The following is a 22871-nucleotide window of genomic DNA, read 5'->3' on the forward strand; positions in this document are numbered from 1 at the left end:
GGTAGCCGGTGTATTGTCACAGTCTGCTGCCTATCGTAGAATGCTGCCGAAGTCACGTGGCGGCCAACTGCGCATGCGTTCCAAACGCAAGTGCGATGCGTTCCAATGAATTCACTACAGTACACACCAGCGAAACCTCAGTCGGCATCCAGGCTCTTTCCTTAACATCCCTGTGGATTGGAGGAAGTTAAAAAAAGAGCCAGGAGGCCGAGCGAGCAGTCCGAGCGAAGCGAGGACGTGAGGCCGACTGGCCACTTTCCTCTAAATCCACGTCGCCCTGAATGCCGGGTTCGCTGGTGTGTACTGTCGTAAATCCATTGGAACGCATCGCAGTTGCGTTTGGAACGCATCGCGCATGCGCAGTTGGCCACCACGTGACTTCCGCAGCATTCTACGATAGGCAGCAGACTGTGACACTACACCGGCTCATAGTAGGAATATCCCTGGATAAATATATCAAGTTTTGGGAAAGCATCAAAAGAAGTTTAAACCAAAGGTGTCATAGTGTATATAGTACACAACTACACTTTTGGGATCATCTTTGTAAATGGCAATCAAGGGCTCTCCCTGGTTGGAAATTCTAAAGACCTGAAAAGACAGGAAAGAACTACATACACAGAAGTGTTATTTTTAACTATGGTATGGCTTATTTTAATTGGTCATGGACTTATTTAATTTAACTTTTTTAGACTTGCATGCCTTAAATTATATTTTAGATGCAAGCGTGCACCCATGTCAATAGCTTTGCAAAGCAATTTGTTCCTACTTTTCAGACTGTATCTCTCCAATTGCAAAATTTCTAGAAACCTTACAGAGTGGTAGATGATGGGGAAGGGTTAGAGATTTTCCCTTCTGATATATACAGCCGTTTGTGTAAGCTGTTCCTCAGATATTGAATTATGTTAACATATTGGCTGCAATTCAATAAAAGTAGGCACAACCAGGGGAGGGCTGGCAGCCTTAGGCCTGGGGGGCAATTCCAGTCAAGGGGCCCATAGAGCGTGGAAAAGTGATGGATCGAGGAAAACTGTCTAAGATTTTTCATGATCACAAGAGTCCGCACAGAGGCCCCCCTTACACCAGAGTCCGCACAGAGGCCCCCCTTACATCAGAGTCCACACAGAGGCCCCCCTTACATCAGAGTCTGCACAGAGGCCCCCCTTACATCAGAGTCTGCACAGAGGCCCCCCTTACATCAGAGTCTGCACAGAGGCCCCCCTTACATCAGAGTCCACACAGAGGCCCCCCTTACATCAGAGTCTGCACAGAGGCCCCCCTTACATCAGAGTCCGCACAGAGGCCCCCCTTACATCAGAGTCCGCACAGAGGCCCCCCCTTACATCAGAGTCCACACAGAGGCCCCCCCTTACATCAGAGTCCGCACAGAGGCCCCCCTTACATCAGAGTCCACACAGACCCCATATACATCAGAGTCCGCACAGAGGCCCCCCTTACATCAGAGTCCACACAGAGGCCCCCCTTATATCAGAGTCCGCACAGAGGCCCCCCTTACATCAGAGTCCACACAGAGGCCCCCCTTACATCAGAGTCTGCACAGAGACCCCCCTTACATCAGAGTCCGCACAGAGGCCCCCCTTACATCAGAGTCCGCACAGAGGCCCCCCTTACATCAGAGTCCGCACAGAGGCCCCTCTTACATCAGAGTCCGCACAGACCCCATATACATCAGAGTCCGCACAGAGGCCCCCCTTACATCAGAGTCCACACAGAGACCCCCCTTACATCAGAGTCCGCACAGACCCCATATACATCAGATCTGATGTAATGGGTGTCCTGGGAAACTTGATGGGTGCATGCTGTGGACTATTGTGTAAAGAGGGTCTCTGACACAGGCACGGCTGCACAGTGGGAGGTGAGCAGCGGCCGTGACCTGTGTTAACAGAGCTCCAGCAGGCATATTCCTGCTCTGCAAAAACAGCATTTGGTAGTGGCGGCCGGTGGCTGTGCATAGTGTCACCAGCCCGGGGGGAGATTTCCACCCTGCCCCCCCTGCCAGCCCTCCCCTGGGCACAACACTTATCTGGCGGTAAGGCTTTAGTTGAATGTGATGTGCCAAATTCATGCAACATTTGTGACAATTTCATAAATAGCATTTGACATATTCATCAAGTTCTAAATTATGAGACAGTAGTATTATGGCGCTAAAAAAAAAAAAGTTGAATGTCCAGGGCTATGTAGCTTAAAATATACCCCCTTAATTTTTGCAAAAAGTGAAGATTTGTTATGTTATATGGAACATTTAGAAATGTTAATTGTGCCATAGTCCCACCGTGAAAGATGTACCTCTGGTTTGGACTTCCTCCTGATACATTTCAGAACACTTCATGGCATAGCTGAAGTGCAAGAACTAAGGCTACCTCTGCTTGCTGGTCACAGAAGATTGGGTGTAAGGTTTGGGAATGTTAGTACTGTGCTGCTCACTGTTCTCCTTGCTGGAAGTTCTATCGTGAGGAAGCAAAGCCCTTCCTCTACCAAGACAGCCCCACAAAGACAAGGTGCAGAGCAAGACCTAGCAAGTCAGTAATGGGGAAAAGATCAGCTGTAGAGAGTCTACATGCAATACTGTTTCCTAGAGCGTACATATAATACAAGTCCTTTGCCTTTTTAATTCTTGACACCTTTTTGTATATAGTATTGATATTTTTGAATAAGATGAATATAGATATCTATATCTATATTCTATATCTTGTGTATATGCACACTTTTTTGCGGCAAAATCGTGGGTGCGCGATATACGCCGATACCCGCTTTCCCGCGCCGAGTTTGAATATTGCGCCAGCATATACCGAGCGCAGTACACTCGTGTATAGTCGGGCAGTCTCGGCTCCTCTCGCGCTCACGTCCTGGACGTACAGGACGTGAGCGCGAGAGGAGCCAAACCTGCCCGACTATACACGAGTGTACTGCGCCGGCATATACCGAGTGCAGTACATTCGTGTATAGTCGGGAAGGCTCGGCTCCTCTCGCGCTCACGTCCTGGACGTACAGGACGTGAGCGCGAGAGTAGCCGAGCCTGCCCGCCTATACACAAGTGTACTGCGCTCGGTATATGCCGGCGCAGTATTCAAACTCGGCGTGGGAAAGCGGGAAACGAGCGGGGAGGACACCGCAGAAAAATGCCGGACCCGACGAAGAGGACACCCGAAGCCGCAGACGGACGCCGGACCCGAAGAGGCCGCCGATGGACGCCGCGCAAGACACCAAAACTGTAAGTACAAAAATCTTTTTTCCACAGGAATGCGGGTCCACTTTAGGGGTGTGCGCTATACGCCGGAGCATGCAATACCCCGATAAATACAGTAGATTGTTATGTTTTAATAATCTGTATTCTTTTAATCTAACAAGAATTAGATATATACGTAGTTTCCCTGAAGAAGCGGAGACAGCTCTGCGAAACACGCTGGATGACTCTGTATCAATAAACTTGAATACTACCTTGCCGGAAACTAGTGCCATTTATCAACCCTAGCTCTGTTTTCTTGATTACACATTGTGATGTTTTTATATTTTTCAATGTGATGTTATTCATGTTTGTATAATAAATACAATACTTTAATCAAATTAATATTGTGCTCACCTCAGTGACAACCTTATATCCTTTAAAGTACTCTGCCTATTATCTGCCTAGAAAGAAATAATTGCTGTACTCACCCTGATGAATTCAATTAAAGTGTTATATATGTGAGCTCCACGAGGCAGGAAAAAGCAGCTACCTGGACTTAAATCATGGAAGAAGAAGAGTTCCTGGTCCTAGAATAAAAACAAAGCACAGCACACACCATCAGAATATTTAAAGAGAACAAAAATACATCTATAGTGAAGAAAACATGGAGAATGCGATTGCTAAGCTCTTCTGAAAATACTGGTTGTCTGGCTATCATGGTAATGCAATGGATTACAATAAAAGGTACAGAGCTGGCACAGGTTTGCAGACCGGCGTTCCTATTTTTATGGCTCCAATGTGCATACTGATTCTGGTTCAGTGACTTAGAAAGTATCCAAGTAAAAGGAAAGCAAATAGTATTTTATTATTGATGGTTAGCAATTGCTGTGCCTACATTTCTCTAAATACAGTTTTTTTGGCACAAACAAAAGTTGGGCAATACAATTTTGTAAGCTTAATTTCACAATTTTTGACTATTAAATGTTAAGTAATGAGACCCACAACAAACAGATATATTCCTGGCTGATATAAACAAGTAAAAATCTGGTTGCTTTGCATTATTAGAACTTTGCACATTATGTTCTAATAAAGTACCTTCACTTACATTAAGCTGAATGATTATTACTTATTTTTGCCCTCTATTCTGCTGCATACTGACTAATGAAAATTGATACATTTACTACGGATGTGTCATTTTTTTTTTTTTAGAGAATATACATTACCAACCTTCCCAATCTTTCTATGATCTCTGTTTTTGGCCTCTTCCTGGAACTGCTCCCATTGTTTCATCAGCTTGTTATCAGGGAATGATATTCCATATATTCTTTGCAGAGTCTCCATGTCAGCTTTTCCTTCCCAGTATGTTGAAGAATTCTGAAACATGAATTACTCTTTTAAAGTGGCAACACCAACATTACTGGCATTGCTATGTGGAGTGGACCAGTAATGTGCCATTTTCTAGTGTCAATGAGGTGCGGAAGATATAGGTCATCTCTGGGCAATCATACTTCCATATGTAACATGGACAGATGAGAATATGATATCGTCATTTTTTAAAGGCCCCGTTCACACTTGCGAATTACACGCAGGAGACTAAAAACGAAAATCGTACGATCTGGTATAGCAAATAATAATAATAATAATAGCAAATTAGCATGCTAAGAAACATGTCCGCTGGAAGCCTGTCCGTCGGACATGTTCGGTCGTCTGTACAGACTCACCGGACATGTCCGCTCGGCCGAAAGCCCTCGCATGCGTCAAAGTGATTCGACGCATGCGTGGAAGCATTGACCTTCCAGGGCAGCGCACGTCGCCGCGTCACCGCGTATCGTGTCCGCGCGGATTTCTGTTTGATGGTGTGTACAACCATCAGACAGAAATCCGGCAGCGGACTGTCCGCTGAAAACAGTCCGGTGTACAAGGCCTTAGTTTCACCTTTAAGTTGCATTAGTGAAATAAATTAACTTTTGCACGATATTCTACTTTTTCGAGTATCAACTGTATATTCTGTACATTTAGGAAAGAATCCAGGCCTTTTTTAAAGCAATCTACTGCGCTGATCAGAACCACCTCTGGAGGGTGGTTCCACATCTCCAACTGTGAAGAAATCTTTCCATATTTGAAGATGAAATCTCCTTTCCTCTATACCACAGGTGTCAAACACAAGGACTGCGGGCCAAATCCGGTCCTCCAGGCCATTTCATGTGGACCTTGCACCTCTCCTGGAGCTGCAGAAGAGCTCCAGCCCTCCTCTGGTCCTCCTCCAGACCCTTACTTTCTGCTTTCAAGCAATGCATCCAGCTTTTTCTTAGCAGCAGCATAAGGAAGGGGGGTGCACTGTGATGTAAGGGAGAGTGGAGGACTCAACTTCTGACGGTGGAGTGGCTCTTGACATCTAAAATATGGGGAGGGGATGCACTGGACATCTTATCTTACAGATACAACTGGCCCTTTTGAGGGCAATCATAATGCTGATGCGGCCCACGATGAAATTGAGCTTGAGCCCTTTGTGATGACCTTAAAGTGAATAACTCCCCACCAACCTCACTATGTTTACCACTTATGAATTTAGACATCATATCTCCCCTTAATCTCCACTTCTCAAGAGAAAGAATTCAGTTCCTCTAATCTTTCCTCATAGCCAAGTTCCCCTATGCCTTTTATCAGTTTGGCTGCCCTTCTCTGTACTTTCTCCAGTCCCCCTGATCTTCTTTTTGAGAACTGGAGCCCAAAACTGAACTGCATATTCCAGATGAGGTCTTACTAATGATTTGTACAGGGGCAAAATTATATCTCTCTCATTGGAGTCCATACCTCTCTTAATACAAGAAAGGACTTTGCTTGCTTTGGAAACCGCAGCTTGGCATTGCATGTTATTATTGAGCTTATGATCTACCAAAACTCCCAGATCCTTCTCCACTACGGATCCCCCCAGTTGTACTCCCCCTAGTATGTATGATGCATGCATATTCTTAGCCCCCAACTTTACATCAACATTAAACCTCATCTGCCACATAGTCACCCAATTAGACAGAGCATTGAGGATGGCTCACAAGTTGGAGACATCTTGTAAGGACGTTATTCCACTGCATAGCTTGGTGTCATCTGCAAAGACTGAAATGTTACTATTAATCCCAGACCCAATATAATTTATAAAGATATTAAAAGTAAGGGTTCCAACACTGAACCTTGGGGTACACCACTGATAACCTTGTGTATGTCCGCCCAAGCATATGACTTTCTTTACTTCTCTGCTATGGGCTCTAGCCCCAGATCTTTTGTAGACCTAGCAATGCCCCTGCATAGAGGGTTTTTTCCATCTGCAGCACTGGCGTAAACATTGAATTTGTTTGGACGCTGCCACATGCCTAGGTCCTTCAGTCAATTACCTTGTATACTTTTAGGGCTTTAATCTTCCCTGTGTGCCTCACATGTGGCCCTCTACACAGATCAATTAGTGGACCGCACCTGGATGGGATGATAAAAATATTTGGTTACATTTCCCAGCAATTTAACCAATTTATTGTTTATATACGTTTCAATGTATTATATATAGATACCAGCTCGGTATTCTATATGGCCAAACATTTGTGGAAACCTGACCACCACACCTCTATTTGTTGGTCATCCAAAACCAAGGGCGGAATTAGCTCTCCCTCTGAAGTTTGAATAGCTGCCACAATCCTGGGAAGACTTTCCACAAGATTCTGGAATGCGTTTGTGGGAATTTGTTATTATTCAGCTAAAAAAAAAAAGTATTTGTAGGATCTGTTCCTGATCTTGGATGGGAAGACCTGGCTCACATTTGACATTCCAATTAATTGGATCTAACTTTGTGTATCTGTATTCAGTAGTTTTATTGGGTGTCCACATACATTTGGCCATATAGTGTAAATATATTGCATTACATGCCAGTAACCAAGTGATAAAATGCCCAACACAAAGGGGTCAATTTACTGAAGGCAAAATAGATTATTCATGTTGCAGGGGAAGTTGCAGTTTTCATTGACATTTTTTACACAGCTGGTGAAATAATTGAAGCTCTGCTAACTTCTATCACCCAATCACGTGCAAGCAAAAATACTGTTCTTTTTTAAATTTCCCTTGCATGTGATTGGGTATTCTTTGTGTAGCGCTACCCCCTCTGGAGCCGCTGGTTAGATTTGGGATGGCATGTTATGGTACCTCTGTGATGTGTCTAGGGATGATGATGATGATGAGATGCAATAACGGAATGTCCAAACAGCAGGGTGTCTTTTTCTGTGCTTTTATTTCTTGCCCAACATGGCAAACAGTTAACTTGGATAGGTGGATAGAAATAGGTTGGTGAAAGGAGAATTTGCAGATTCAGGCCTATGGATAACGGAAGCAGTCCTGCCTCCAATGGGACTTTAACTCACGTCGCCACTCCAGCCGGAGTGGGTGAAGTGTACCTGGACAGGCCTCTCACACCGACCTGGCAGCCAGAGTATCACTTAGAACTTCTGAGAAGGAACAAGTCTCTGCCACCGACTTGGCTCTAATAGAATTAGAATTAGAATTAGGAGTGGAACCTCTGCCACAGGCTCTTTACTCAGGAACGTAGATAATAGAGAGAATCCTCTCAGCGAATATAATTTGCCTGAATCTCCATCAGGTAGACTTCTTGGTTTTGGGGGTCACCGACTGACAAGTTGCAGCATAAAACTTCTCAGTGTCCGGCCACCCAGATCCCCGATTGATTGTCTAAGCCCTGTTGGATCACCTGCCTCCAGGCTCACCTCAGACCGATGCCCCACCGAACAGCACAACTCGCTTGGGATCCTTTTCATGGAATGTGGGAACCCAGTAAGTCACTGGGGCCCCTTTGCAGCTTTGGTTGCTCCGGGCCATGAGAGCCCAGAGTCAGGAACTCCACGTAGCGCGTGCGCCCTGGCCTGGTAGGCCATCTCGCCGGGGCCTGTGATGTGCGCACACCCTAAAGGTGGGTGCCGCACCTGGAACCAGGAACGGGCGAAGACCCTCACAAAATGGCGTCTGCCGAGGAAATACCCTCCCCCAGCATGCCCCGCGAGGGAAACATTCCTCCGATTGCCTGCTGGAGAAAGGCGCCTCCGCCTGGACCCCTCTGGCACCACCTGCTATCCAAAGATGGAACGGTATCTTTGGAACACAAAATGGTACCACAGAACAGCCCAGCCTGGCAGAAACCCAATTTACACAAATCAACATGGATGAGAGCAAAGTAACTCTCTCATCCCCCTCTAAATTTAACATAGCACCTGTACTGAAAGCACACAGGCGCTACATTTGCAAAGTGAAATGTTACCCCTATTCACTAAGCTCTGGGGAAAAGTCACTTGTAAAGGGCAACTTCCTTGGAAAGTCAACAGCATATTTGCCTTTAGTAATTCAACCCCAAAGACTTTGGTTATTAAATCTAATGGTTCACTCAACAAAGCATGCAAAATTCAATTAAAGGGTCAGTTGACACAAAAAAGAAGTGTCAGTTTATGGCAGAATGTTGGCAGGGTAAATCCTAGATCAGCTTATTTTATCTCTTAGTGGTAAAGTCTATTTCAACGGAGTTCCCAGCTCTATGCATATGTCTTTGTTACCGAGAGGGTCTCTTTTTCCCTACTAGATTTTTATTTTATATGACACAAAGTGCAGCAGACAAAATCTGATCACCTGTAAACAGTCGTTGTTGGCGTATCAACCTTTTCATTCAAAATTCGGCACTTGAATTTGTTATACTAGAAAAAAAAAAAAGAAAAAAAATTAAGAGTGTATAAAAAAGGAATATAAACGCAAGTGGTTATTGATTTCAAATACAATGTCCTTTAAGGTCTTATTCACACTTGCATATGGGGCCAAGTACAGTTTCCTGCAGGAGACTTATGCCCCGTACACACGACCGGTTTTCCCGTCGGAAAAAAGTTGGATGTTTTTTCCGACGGAATTCCTCTCAAGCCTGCTTTGCATACACACGGTCACACAAAAGTTTGGTGAACATTTGACTGCCAAGAATGCAGTGATGTAAAAGACTACGACGAGCCAAGAAAATTAAGTTCAATGCTTCCGAACATGCGTAGGAATTTTATGCTGCAGTTCAGTTTTTTTCCGATAATTTTTTTTCCTGACGGCAAAAAAAAAAAAAAAGAGATCCTGCTCTCTATCTATTTGCAGCAGTTTTCCTGTTGGAAAAAGTCTAATGGAGCATACACACGGTCGGGATCCCTGACCAAAAGCTCTCAGACTTTTTCCAACAGGAAAACCGATCGTATGTACGGGGCATTAGTGGGGCTTTCACAAACAAACTGGCTAGGGCTGATCAACTGCAGGTAACCGCTACTTGTTTGATTACATGCGAATGGCTGCGGCTGCTGTCAGCATCAGCAGCGGTTCGTAGGAACCCCCATTGCGTCTCCTGCTTTGAATCGTAGTTGGGCCCCATATGTGTGAATGAGACCTTAACTGATATAATGTCAGACACCTGTGATACAGAAATAATCATTCTAAGCAAAGACAGTGGTTATAAACAGTAATGAGGGATTACAAAAGGAGAATGTGAACACTCATCAATTTGTACATTAACATTCTGTCTCCATTACCTTAAACATTTCTAATAGTATCTCTTTGCTGACTTCCAACCTTTCAAAGGGTTGTTTCTCCTTGATGATGGCTTTACACATGTTCTCTAGGACAGGAAACTCGTTGCTGGATACCCCTCTAGAAAGATGACAACACATCATTTTACAGTGTGCAAACCACCAGTTCGTGGTGCGTCATCATAGTCCCTAACCTGTGGAACATTGTTAAATATAAGAATAATATACAATAGGGCATACCTAGCATAATATATATTTATATATATATTTTTTTTTTTATTATTATTATTATTATTAGGGCTTTTTTTCCTCAGACAATAGGTGCAGGAACACCCCCTTTCTGAGTCACCCCTTTTCTCTGCCCCCTACCCACCTCCCAATTTCGCCCCTTTTAGACAATATAGAGCCAAGTATCATTTTGTGGTGCCAAGTAGTTTATATGGAATTTGGTAATGATATCAAGAAAAGCAGTAAAATAGATCCCCTGCAGTCAGCAATAATAGATCCCCCTAACAACAATGGACCACCCACAGCAAAATGTCCCCGCCAGCAACAATAGACTCACGGCAGCATCAACAGATTTCCGTACAGCCAGCATTAATAGACTCTCTGGCTGCCATTAACAATAGATTCCTCCCCAAACAGTAGATCTCTTTCAGCAATAACTGACCCCCCCAGCAACATAAGACCCCCCTAGAAACAATAGGTCCCCCACCAGCAACAATAGACCCCCCTGCAAAAATAGATCCACAGCAGTGAGCATTAATACCCTGCAGCACACCCCAGCATCCCTTGCTATTACATACAGTCAGTTCAGAAGGTGCCGGAACTGCGTTCCCCCGCGTTCCCGCTGGGAAAAAAGCCCTGATTATTATTACACCCTACTGCTCACAACATTTTCAGTAATAATCTTGAAATTAAAGGAATAATAAAACAAAAGTAAATGGAGACAGTACAAATTTTGGCGTCCCCCAAAAGCAGGGTAGAAATGCCCACTTGCATTGGTGGTCACTGTAGGTAGATCAATTTGCCATTTCTCACCTCTAGCAACATCAGGGGGAACCCTTGTTAACAAAGGCAGGGATAGAACCATTATCTGTTTTTAATTGCCATGTGTGTCCATATTGGGGAGATTTTCCCCTCACCTTTTGTCAGGCCAGGAAGTGCTAGGGACACACACAGACATTTTAATTATTCTCTAATCTCTCCAAAACCAAATCACTGGGGGTAAATATATTTCATGTGGTGATTTCTGTCAAGCTTGAGTATGGTATTAAATAGAATAGTAGTGTCCACAACCGACTACTGTGTATAGTGAGAATAACTATGACCAGGGCTGCTGTTCGAAAAAAAAAAAAAAAGGGGGGGGGGGGCCCCATACAGACAACCCAACACAGGGCCACATACAACCAATGCTTCGGTTATAAACACAGTAAGTGATTGGTACGGATCAATAATTTTGTTCATTCAGGAAAGGGAGGGGCTGGGCAGCAGGGGGAAATGTATGGTGCACAGGGAGGGTGATTGATGAAGCGGCAAGGGGGGGGGGGGGTGACTGGATCCTATCCCCTGTATGGCTTTTTCTTTCAGCTGCTTCAGAGAGAGCCATAGAGGAAAATTTGTTCCAGTAATTGCCCCCCACCTTGTTGATAACCCTCCTTGCCCACATCCAATTCCCCCTGCTTGCCTGGGCCTCCTTGCTGTCCCAGGCCCCATACAGGAGGGCCGGTGGTACCCCCTTAGCCATGACCCTGAATAGAACACGCAGCCAATATCTATTCTGGTATTTGATCTTTGAAATTACAACTGTGCTAGGATTACATCTGCTAGAGAACAGTCATCATGTAACGTTTTGATTTGATGATGGCTCAGGGGACTAAGCTCCTGCATCTTACATATGTGCCATCTTAACATTTACATACCTAGAAAAAAAAATCTATCCATATCTACAGTATATGGATATGACTATGTGCGTTTATATTAAAACTTAAGACCAGTGGACTTTTTTCTAATATGAAACTAGGATCTGCACAAACAAAACATTGTAGGATACAATGCCTATGGTTAGTATAATGCCACGTTGTAATTTATAGTCACTATTTTTACATTCAGAAACCTTTAAAAAATACACAATAATTTCACACAAACCATTGTGACTCTTCAAGAACCAAAAGGTCCCACATTCAGATCTAAAGTACCTGTCTTCTAGGAACATATCATAATAAAAGCCATTTTCAATGGGTGGCCCATAGCACAGACAGCCTCCATAGTAATCCTCCATAGTCTCCCCAAGAATGTGGGCACTAGAGTGCCAGTAGACCTACAGAGAGAAAGACAAGTGAAAGGCCTTCTCATTATGAAAGAGCTAAACAGACAAAACGAGTCAGTGGTATGGCTATAAAACTTTGGTCTTTCATAAACCTACAAGCTATAGAACTTATAATAACAAAATCAAAACTACAAAAATAGTTGGCGAAGAAAAAGAAAGCGGCAATTACTTTGTTTCCTTCTGTATGCAGTGACAGATAGGTAAAGGTCAGACATTGAAAGAAGCTATAGCCCAGATTCTCGTAGGAGTTACGCCGGCGTATCTCCAGATACGCCGTCGTAACTCTGAGTGTGAGGCGTCGTATCTATGCGCCTGAGTCTTAGAATCAGTTTCGCATAGATTTGTCTTAGATCCGACCAGGGTAAGTCTCTTACGCAGTCGTATCTATGTTGCATATTTACGCTGGCCGCTAGGCGGCGCTTCCGTCGATTTACGCGTCGAATATGGTAATGAGCTAGATACGCCGTTTCTCAAACGTACGTGCGCCCCGCGCATTTTTTTACGCCGTTTACGTAAGGCTTTTTTGGGCGTAAAGTTACCCCTGCTCGATGAGGCGTACTAATGTTAGGTATGGACGTCGGAACAGCGTCGTATTTTTCACGTTTTACGTCGTTTGCGTAAGTCGTCCGTGAATGGGGCTGGACGTAAGTTACGTTCACGTCGACTAGGCATTGAGCGGGCGCAATTTAATTTGAAAATTCGACGTGATACTGAGCATGCGCCGTTTGATAAAAGCGTCATTTACGTGGGGTCACATAACATTTACATACAACACGCCCCCTACCAGCCTAGTTTGAATTAGGCGGGCTTACGCCGTATCAGATACACTACGCCGCCATAACTTAGAGCAGAAGATGTTTCTGAATACGGGACCTGCCGCTCTAAGTTACGGCGGCGTAGTGTATCCGAGATATGATACACCCGCCTAAAGATAGGTGTTTTTTAGAGAATCTGGGCCTATAATTGTTTCAGGTCAATATTTTATTTTTTAAACTGACGATTTACTACCTAAATGTATAATTTTTTGCAAAAAATAAATGCATTAGGAATTAAAAAAAATATTTCGAAGGCATTACTGACTGCTTATAGGCTCACTTTATCTAAAGAAAACTCCAGATGGCACTGTATGGAGGAAGGGAAAGTTAAAGCTGAACTGCAGGATAAGCATATAGGCCCGGATTCACGTAGAGCGGCGTATATTTGTGGGGGGGTAGCACATCTCATATGCGCTACGCCGACGTGACATTGAGAGGCAATAACAGTATTCACAAAGCACTTGCTCCCAACGTTGCGCCGGCGTAACGTAAATTGTCCGGCTTAAGCCCGCCTAATTCAAAGTAGGAAGGAAGTGGGCGTGATCCATTAAAATGAAGCTTGACCCCATGCAAATGATGGGCCGAACGAACGGCGCATGCGCACGCATGCTCAGAATCACGTCAAATTTTATTCCCTAAGATACGACGGCTCAATGCCTACGACGTTAACATAACCTACGCCCAGCCCCATTCACGTACGACTTACGTAAACGACGTAAAATACGACGGCTGTTCCGTCGTCCATACCTTTGCATGGGATGCGCCTCCTATAGGTGGAATAACTTTACGCCGGACGTACGCCTTACGTAAACGACGTATACTCCTGCGACGGGGGCAAGTACATTCGTGAATCGGCGTATCTCGTCATTTGCATATTCGACGCGTAAACCAATGGAAGCGCCCCTTGCGGCCAGCGTAAATATGTGCCCAGCCGACGGCGTAGGAAACTTACGTCGGTCGGATGAAGCCACATTTCAGGCGTATCTAGCATTAAGAATCAGGCGCATAGATATGACGGCGCATCTGTGCACTTACGTGGCGTATAGAAAGATACGTTGGCGTAAGTGCTTTAAGAATCCGGGCCATATTGTCTAAAGTTAAGAGTACCGCAAGTAGTGTTCCTACTAGAATCTTGGTGTGTTTTGTGTGAAACTTGCATCTGTGCAGAATCTTCCTCTATTTAGACCAGTCACTGCTGCACTCACTACTCGTTCAGGGTGACTAGTCTTGTATCCACCCCCATCGAATGGATTTGCAGGCAGCCTGTAGTGGGTGGGCATGCTGGATCCCTCCCACAACTCTCCAAGGTAATATGGGAATACCGGCAAGCCTTTTCACAGGTTTAGTACTTTAGAGATTTTGTGAACACCTTTGCATGGTCTGTAATGATTCCCACTTGAGAAGGTGGTAACATTTTGCTTAGCGCAGGCGAGTACATTAGTATTAGGCCTCGTACACACTAGCGGAAATGTCCGATGAAAATGGTCCGCGGACCGTTTTCATCGGACATGTCCGCTGGGATCATTTGGTCTGATGGCTATACACACCATCAGACCAAATCACTTTGACGCATGCAAGGGCTTTCGGCCGAGCGGACATGTCCGGTGAGTCGTACAGACGACCGAACATGTCCGACGGACAGGCTTCCAGCGGACATGTTTCTTAGCATGCTAAGAAACATTTGTCTGCTGGAAACCTGTGCGCTAGAATGTGAAATGTAAAATTTTAATTTGGCGCGCTTACGCCGGCAAATTTACGCTACGCTGCCGTAACTTAGTGAGGCAGGGGCTGGATTCACAAAGAACCTGCGCCCGAAGTTACGGCAGCGTAGCGTAAATTTGCCGGCGTAAGCGCGCCAAATTCAAATTTTGATGAGGTGGGCTTGTTTTATGCAAATAAAACATGACCCCACGTAAATGACGTCTCTAACGAACGGCACATGCGCCGCCCGTGAACGTATCCCAGTGCGCATGCTCCTAATCACGTTGCAAATAGTCAATGCTTTCCATGTGAACGTAATTTACACAAAGCCCTATTCGCGAACGACTTACGCAAACGACGCAAAATTTTACGCTGTCCCGACGTCCATACTTAACATTGGATACGCCTCATATAGCAGGAGTAACCTTACGCCGGAAAAAGTCTTACGTAAACAACGTAAAAAAATCTGCCAGGCGCACGTACGTTTCTGAATCGGCGTATCTTGCTCATTTGCATATTCTACGCCAAAATCAACGGAAGCGCCACCTAGCGGCCAGCGTAAATATGCACCCTAAGATACGACGGCGTAAGAGACTTACGTCGGTCGTATCTTAGCAAAATTCCGGCGTATCTTGCTTTCTGAATACAGAAAAAAGATACGCCGGCGCATCCTAGAAGTTACGTTGGCGTATCAACAGATACGCCAACGTAACTTCTTATATATTTTTCTTTTAGGAAAATGGAGTAATCCTTTAAGTAACTCTGACATTGAAGAGTCCAGTGCCTCCTTGGTTGTGCTCATCTCCAGGCATGAAATAGAAATCTGAAAGCTCAACTGGAGAAGCACAAAACAGTTCTATATAGAGTGCTGCATGCACATCATGATTGATGTTAAAAAATAAATAGAAACTTTTGCAGTAGATGTTCTTATTTCCCAAAGCCATTTCACTTACAGCTTGAGCTTCTTCATTGTCAAATGTCAGCAGCTCTAAAGTGCAGTCTCCCTCTAGTGGCCGATCAAGGTCCCACAGTTCATTATTCACTTTGGCTATTATAGTGTTCTCTGCCAAGCTGCGACTATAAAAGAGGAAAAAAATTACAAACACATTTTCACTTTGGAAACCTAAGAGGCCATAGATATGTTGTCAACCAGTTTTATTTTTGTGTAAAAAACATCAATTAATTCACAATTAAACACTTAAAACCCCCCCTTCTCCTTGGTCCACAATGTAACTCCCTACCAAGATCCTCTAGTAACAGCATCATAGCCTTCCATAGTTTCACTGTGGCATTTTGCTGTGAGGCACTCAATTTTGATACAGGGGCCCAGATTCAGATACATTGGTGTATCTATCCGCGGGGCGTAACGTATCTCAGATACGTTACGCCGCCGTAAATTAGGGCTCAAGTTCCTTATTCAGAAAAAACTTGCGCCCTATGTTACGTCGGCGTAGCGTATGTGGTCCGGCGTAAGCCCGCCTAATTCAAATGTGGATAATGTGGGCGTGTTTTAATTAAATGTAGTGTGACCCCACGTATTTGACGTTTTTTACGAACGGCACATGCGCCGTTCGTGAAAGAATCCCAGTGCGCATGCTCGAAATTACGTCGCAAATCGGCAATGCTTTAGACGTGAACGTAGCTTACGTACAGCCCTATTCGCGATTGACTTACGCAAACAACGTAAAATTTTCAAAATTCGACGCGGGAACGACGTCCATACTTAACATAGGATACGCCTCATATAGCAGGGGTAACTTTACGCTGGAAAAAAGCCTAACGTAAACGACTTAAAAAAATGCGCCGTGCGGACGTACGTTTCTGAATCGGCGTAACTACCTAATTTGCATATTCCTCACGGAAATATACGGAAGCGCCACCTAATGGCCAGCGTAAATATGCATCCTAAGATACGACGGTCGGATCTTAGGGAAATCTATGCGTAACTGATTCTATGTATCAGTCGCATAGATACGACCCCGCAACTCAGAGTTACGACGGCGTATCCGGAGATACGCCGTCGTAACTCCGTTGTGAATTCGGGCCAGGATGTTGTAATGACACACAGACAATAGATTAATCACTGCTACAAACGGAGTATTTCCGAATGGCTCCGAGTGTCACCGGCTCCCCTGCACACAACTTTTTGCTGCAGGTATGTGAACAGTCTCTGCTGGCTGCATGATAGACACAATAGGTGGGCAGCCAAGCGGCAGTAAAACCGCTGCTCAGTCACTTGCATTTACCACCTTACAACCCCATTCCCCACCAGCCATATGTGTGAAAGAGGCACTGGTACTAAAAAATGCATATCTTCCAAGTGAAAGCATCAAAAAAAAAAAAAAAAAAAAAAGATAAATAGTGTGCATATTTCATTAATATTTTTCTATCATCTTACCTGATTCCAGCAGCTACTTTATATGGTGTTGTCTTCCAGGATTCCCCATCAAGCACTCTTCCATCAGGCAGTGTTATCTTTATGGCTTTGCTCTGGTTTGCAATCCGCTCTGCAAGTAAGGCATCATGTTCCTTTCTCAAGGCATCATAGAGTTGTAGTCTGTCCTTTATAAATGCTGGTGCTGGGCGAGCCTACGATGAGAGATTACCAATCAATGCTCATAGTTATAGTCCACAAATTACATGATATCAGGTCCAAGTATCAATTTGATGATGTCATTAGAAGTCCCCTACTTCCTTGTGCCCCTAACACTCATCTCTATTGTCATAAGTAGTGATGAGCCAAACACCGCCCAGTTCAGAAAATGAGAACAGGCAAAAAATTTGTGCAGACACCATTAACGTCTATGGGACACGAACATGAAAAAACAAAAGTGCCAATTTTAAAAGCTTGTATGCAAGTTATTGCCATAAAAAAAAAAAAAAAAAAAAAAAAAGAAGTGTTTGGGGTCCCGGGTACTGCCCCAGGGGACATGTTTCCATGCAAAAAAAGTAGAAAAACAAAAACAAAAAACTGCAGTTTTTTTAGTAGCAGTGGTTTTAATGTATTGTCAGATCCCGGCAACATGGCTTAAAACAAAAACAAAAAAGAAAACGGCGTGCCCCTTCCCCCCCCCCAGTCCATAACAGGCCCTTCTGTCTGGTATGATTATTAGGGGGAACCCCATGTCAAAAAAAGATAAAAACGTGTGGGGGTCCCCCCAAGAATCCATTCCAGACCCTTATCCGAGCTCCCAACTGGCAGGCCACAGGAAAATGGGGGGGGGGGGGACGAGAGAACATCCCCCTCCTGAACCATACCAGGCCACATGCCCTCAACATAGGGAGGGTGCTTTGGGGTCCCCAAACTGCCCACAGCTGTAAAAAAAAAAAAAGCAACCAAAGTTTAATCACAGCGGTTGAGATAAAAAGAAACATTGTATCCTTTTGGTTCTTTTAGATCAAAAGGGATGAACTTCGGTCTGTAAATGAGGTCAGTTTAACCATTATTTGCTTGACAATTTACTTACAACCCCTAAACATTATATATATTTTTTGCAGAGAGCCTATTGAATAAAATAGTGGTCATTGCAATATTTTATGTCGCACTGTATTTGCGCAGTGGTCGTTCAAACACAATTTTTGGTAAAAAAATAAATAAATACACTTCAATGAAAGAAAAAAAAAAAACACAAACCACACAACCCTAAACGGTTATCCCAATTTTTTTTCCCATTTGAAAGACATTACCCTGAGAATCGTGAGAGAGTCGTGATCTTTATTCAAGCCAAAAAAAAAACATGATTCTCATTTTATCCAGAATTGTGCAGCTCTAATAAATACAACTTCCCTTCTTTTTATAAGTGATCACATTCCCTCTGTTCTCAGTTGCATGAGAGCTGGGCAAGGAGAAACAGCAGCACACTGATCTTTCTAGTGAATGGCGGGGTGGGCGGTGTCTCAGGACAAGTTTGATCATTGAGTTTCCAGTACAGATAGAGAACTGACTACGCTGTGCTCTCATACCTAGTGTGGTCTGTTTTTAATAGGAAAGCAGAGGGACTAGCAGGAACTCCAAGGATTTCACACACAGTAATAAAAAAAAGAGAACAGGATACTTTTTTATACAAGTACATGCAGGCACATATCAGAAATATGAAATGATGGATGGGTTTACGTATTCTTTAACCACTTGCCGCCCGCCTTATGCAAAAAGACGTCGGCATAGTGGTTTCAATATGACGTCCTCAGGATATTGAGCCGCTGCGCGCCACCGGGGGCGCGCATCGCGTCGATCGTTGTTGCAGGGTGTCCGTTTGACACCCCGCAACACCGATCTAGGTAAAGAGTCTCAGACGGAGACTCTTTACCATGTGATCAGCCGTGTCCAATCACGGCTGATCACGATGTAAACAGGAAAAGCCGGTAATCGGGGGGGGGGGGGGTTTGTGCTGATCGATTATCAGCACAGCCCCCTGAGGATGCCCACACTGGACCACCAGGGATGCCACTAGACCACCAGGGATGCCCACCACAGGTATGCCACCCTAGACCACCAGGGATGACAATCACAAATAATGGATGCCAATCAGTGCCCACAATGGATGCCAATCAGTGCCCACAATGGACATCACTGATTGGCAGGCATTGCCAGCTCTGAATCTGTTGGGACTGCCAATATCACACACACACACACACACACACACACACACACCAGCAGGGCTCTTAGACATTCACACAAGGGGAGCTTTTTACAACTAAATAACATGCACAAAATATGTTGAATACACATATAATCTTATAGTTAGATTTTGTTGAACCTGGCTGCAGGTTCTATTAAAAGGAAGAGCAAAAATATTTTATAGGCGAGAAAACTTGCATGTCAATGAATATTAGATTGAAATGGTCTTTCCGTATGGTATGGAGCGACATTCTGTATATGCTTATCTTGGGTGATTATCATCAGTAGAAACACAGGTCAGAGGGCCATGTACAGCAATTCATTTCAGTATTCCGTCATGTAAACATGCACAACAGTTCCTTATTGCCATTGTTTTTCTTCAGAATGTCCTTACACTGTACTACAGCACACAACTAGTACCGGCGGACCAATAAAGGAATCAAAAAGGGCACAGGCAATTTTTTTAATAGATCTTTATTTTTATTGTATTTTTATGTACACTTTACTTTTATGTAAACTTAAATTATTATTATAAAAATGACAGACGTGTCCTGACCCAGATCAGCCAAGTGAAAATACATGTGTTGGCATTGGCAACACACCTACTGATAAACCACAATGGAAAGTATTACAAATGAAGTTTTAATCTACATTAGACTTCCTCACAGAGTTTTGTATTCAGACAGATAGCATTGATGAGAGCGTTTGATACATGATTACAACAGTGATACAATGGGCAAAGGAAATAAGAATAGGTGAAAAAATAAAAGAACACAAAGTAATTGCTGCTCAGTAACAGGTTTCAGACTGAACATGCGCTAGGCAATTTGGTGGCCTTTATTCAACCACAAATCGCTTTCCAGTTTCCAAATGCGGTCTAAAAAAATGTTAGTGGATGGAAAGGCATCAAAACGGCCAGGTATATGGTCAGCAAAGACAATTTCCTTCCTCCCACACTCCAAAGACATGCTGGTAGGTTAATTGGCTCCTGTCTAAAATTGGCCCTAGTGTGTGCAAGTAAGGGACCTTAGGGCCAGATTCACAAAGGGGATACGACGGCGTATCTCCTGATACGCCGTCGTATCTCTGTTTCTATCTATGCGACTGATTCACAGAATCAGTTACGCATAGATATCCCTAAGATCCGGCAGGTGTAATTGTTTTACACTGTCGGATCTTAGGATGCAGTACCGCGGCCGCCGCTGGGGGGAGTTTGCGTCGTAAACCAGCGTTGGGTATGCAAATTAGAACTTACGGCGGATCCACGACGGATTTTCGCGTTCGCTACGCCGCCGCTAGTCTAGTTTCCCGTCACAAAGTTAGTCATCGTTTTAGGTGCCCTAACTTTAGTCAGCAAACGTATTGCTGTCTAAAGTATGGCCGTCGTTCCCGCATCGAAATTTTAAAATGAACGTCGTTTGCGTAACACGTCTTAGGAATACCGAAGTACGCTAAGCGCGTCGCCGTTCGAAAAAATGACGTCACGGCACGCAAAGCACGACGGGATTTGCAAAACGGAGCATGCGCAGTAGGTCCGGCGCGGGAGCGCGCCTAATTTAAATGGCACACGCCTATTTGAATTGGCCCGCCCGTCGTAGTTTTCATCGCAAGTGCTCTGTGAATCTACGATACGTTACGCCGCCACAGTTCTATGTGAATCTGGCCCTTAGATTCTAAGCTCCTTGAGGGCAGGGACTGATGTGAATGTACAATATATGTGTAAAGCATTGCGTAAATTGACGGCGCTATACAAGAACCAATAATAAATACAATTATAAACAAACTAGTCTCATTGTAACCAATGTTCATCATCTATTATTAAAAAAAAAATTCAATAGATCTTCTAGCAAGCGTGAAATCTTTTAAACAATGCAATGTTACTAAAACATCCAACTCATCTTCATTTTTATATGCTGGGTTGGTCTTATAAACTGACAAACACACTCTTACCTCCTGATTGGCAGAATGGGTTGCTTTTCCTTTGGGTCGCCCTTTGTTATCATCTACTGGGATCTGACTTCTCCTCAGTAAAAGTAAGAACTTGTCTGGGGACTATAAATCAAAAACAGAAAATTACCAGTATGTGCTGAACTGCAAAACAAATAAAACGGCAAAAAAAGAAAAACGTGCAACAACCCATGGCACACATACATCGATCTAAGAATTTGACCCTTCGCTAAATAAGCAACATAGTGCAAATAGACCAACAAGGTGGTTGAATAGAAGTCAAATCAGTATATGGACTTCTGTTCAACCACAGTGGTCACACAGATCAAAATATGGCTGGTCCCTGCTGAACTGGCCAAATTTTGATCCATGTATGGGAAGCCTAACTGTCTCAGTGACATAATCAGAAGTGAAGGGGATTCTTCCCAACAGAGAACGACAGCAGTTAAAACCTGAGAGAGGTTCAAATCCTTCAGCACTCCACTTTAATACCAACCGGAAATAAAAGCACCTTCCACATAAATTTAACTGAATGAGTATACTTCTAGAGCAGGGGTCTCCAAATTTTCTAAGCAAAGGGCCAGTTTACTGTTCTTCAGGTTTAGGGGGGCTAGAGTGGCCAGTGATAGTAGAAAATTCCCTGGCATCAGTGCCCCCTCATTGGTTTTAATAGGAGGAATGGTGCCAGTGGAGGGAATGGGGACCCTTCAGTGGTGTCAGTGGAGGGAATCTGGACCCATCAGTGGTGTCAGTGGAGGGAATCGGGACCCATCAGTGGAGGGAATCGGGACCCATCAGTGGAGGGAATCGGGACCCATCAGTGGTGTCAGTGGAGGGAAATCGGGACCCATCAGTGGAGGGAATCGGGACCCATCAGTGGAGGGAATCGGGACCCATCAGTGGAGGGAATCGGGACCCATCAGTGGTGTCAGTGGAGGGAATCGGGATCCTTCAGTGGTGGGAACCGGGACCCATCAGTGGTGTCAGTGGAGGGAACGGGGACCCATCCGTGGGGTCAGTGGAAGAAACGGGGACCCATCCGTGGGGTCAGTGGACGGAACGGGGACCCATCCGTGGGGTCAGTGGACGGAACGGGGACCCATCCGTGGGGTCAGTGGACGGAACGGGGACCCATCCGTGGGGTCAGTGGACGGAACGGGGACCCATCCGTGGGGTCAGTGGACGGAACGGGGACCCATCCGTGGGGTCAGTGGACGGAACGGGGACCCATCCGTGGGGTCAGTGGACGGAACGGGGACCCATCCGTGGGGTCAGTGGACGGAACGGGGACCCATCCGTGGGGTCAGTGGACGGAACGGGGACCCATCCGTGGGGTCAGTGGACGGAACGGGGACCCATCCGTGGGGTCAGTGGACGGAACGGGGACCCATCCGTGGGGTCAGTGGACGGAACGGGGACCCATCCGTGGGGTCAGTGGACGGAACGGGGACCCATCCGTGGGGTCAGTGGACGGAACGGGGACCCATCCGTGGGGTCAGTGGACGGAACGGGGACCCATCCGTGGGGTCAGTGGACGGAACGGGGACCCATCCGTGGGGTCAGTGGACGGAACGGGGACCCATCCGTGGGGTCAGTGGACGGAACGGGGACCCATCCGTGGGGTCAGTGGACGGAACGGGGACCCATCCGTGGGGTCAGTGGACGGAACGGGGACCCATCCGTGGGG

General features: G+C 45.0%; 1 protein-coding gene across 3 annotated transcripts in view; it reads right to left on the reverse strand.

Moving 5' to 3' along the window:
* LOC120931399 (threonine--tRNA ligase 2, cytoplasmic-like) overlaps positions 1–22871 on the reverse strand; it is a 67481-nt gene that overhangs the window by 19755 nt on the left and 24855 nt on the right. For 2 of the 3 annotated variants that reach the window (XM_040342796.1, XM_040342797.1), the window contains 8 exons: positions 17018–17208; positions 15573–15696; positions 11973–12094; positions 9778–9895; positions 8855–8919; positions 6574–6652; positions 4412–4558; positions 3673–3771 (listed from right to left, as the gene is read on the reverse strand). In XM_040342796.1, coding sequence (XP_040198730.1) covers positions 3673–3771; positions 4412–4558; positions 6574–6652; positions 8855–8919; positions 9778–9895; positions 11973–12094; positions 15573–15696; positions 17018–17208 — 945 coding nt within the window. Of the gene's footprint in view, positions 1–3672; positions 3772–4411; positions 4559–6573; positions 6653–8854; positions 8920–9777; positions 9896–11972; positions 12095–15572; positions 15697–17017; positions 17209–21187; positions 21290–22871 lie in introns of all 3 variants that reach the window. The other variant, XM_040342795.1, reaches the window with a different exon arrangement.

The sequence above is a fragment of the Rana temporaria genome, chromosome 3, assembly GCF_905171775.1.
Source record: "Rana temporaria chromosome 3, aRanTem1.1, whole genome shotgun sequence".
Classification (NCBI taxonomy): Eukaryota; Metazoa; Chordata; class Amphibia; order Anura; family Ranidae; genus Rana; species Rana temporaria.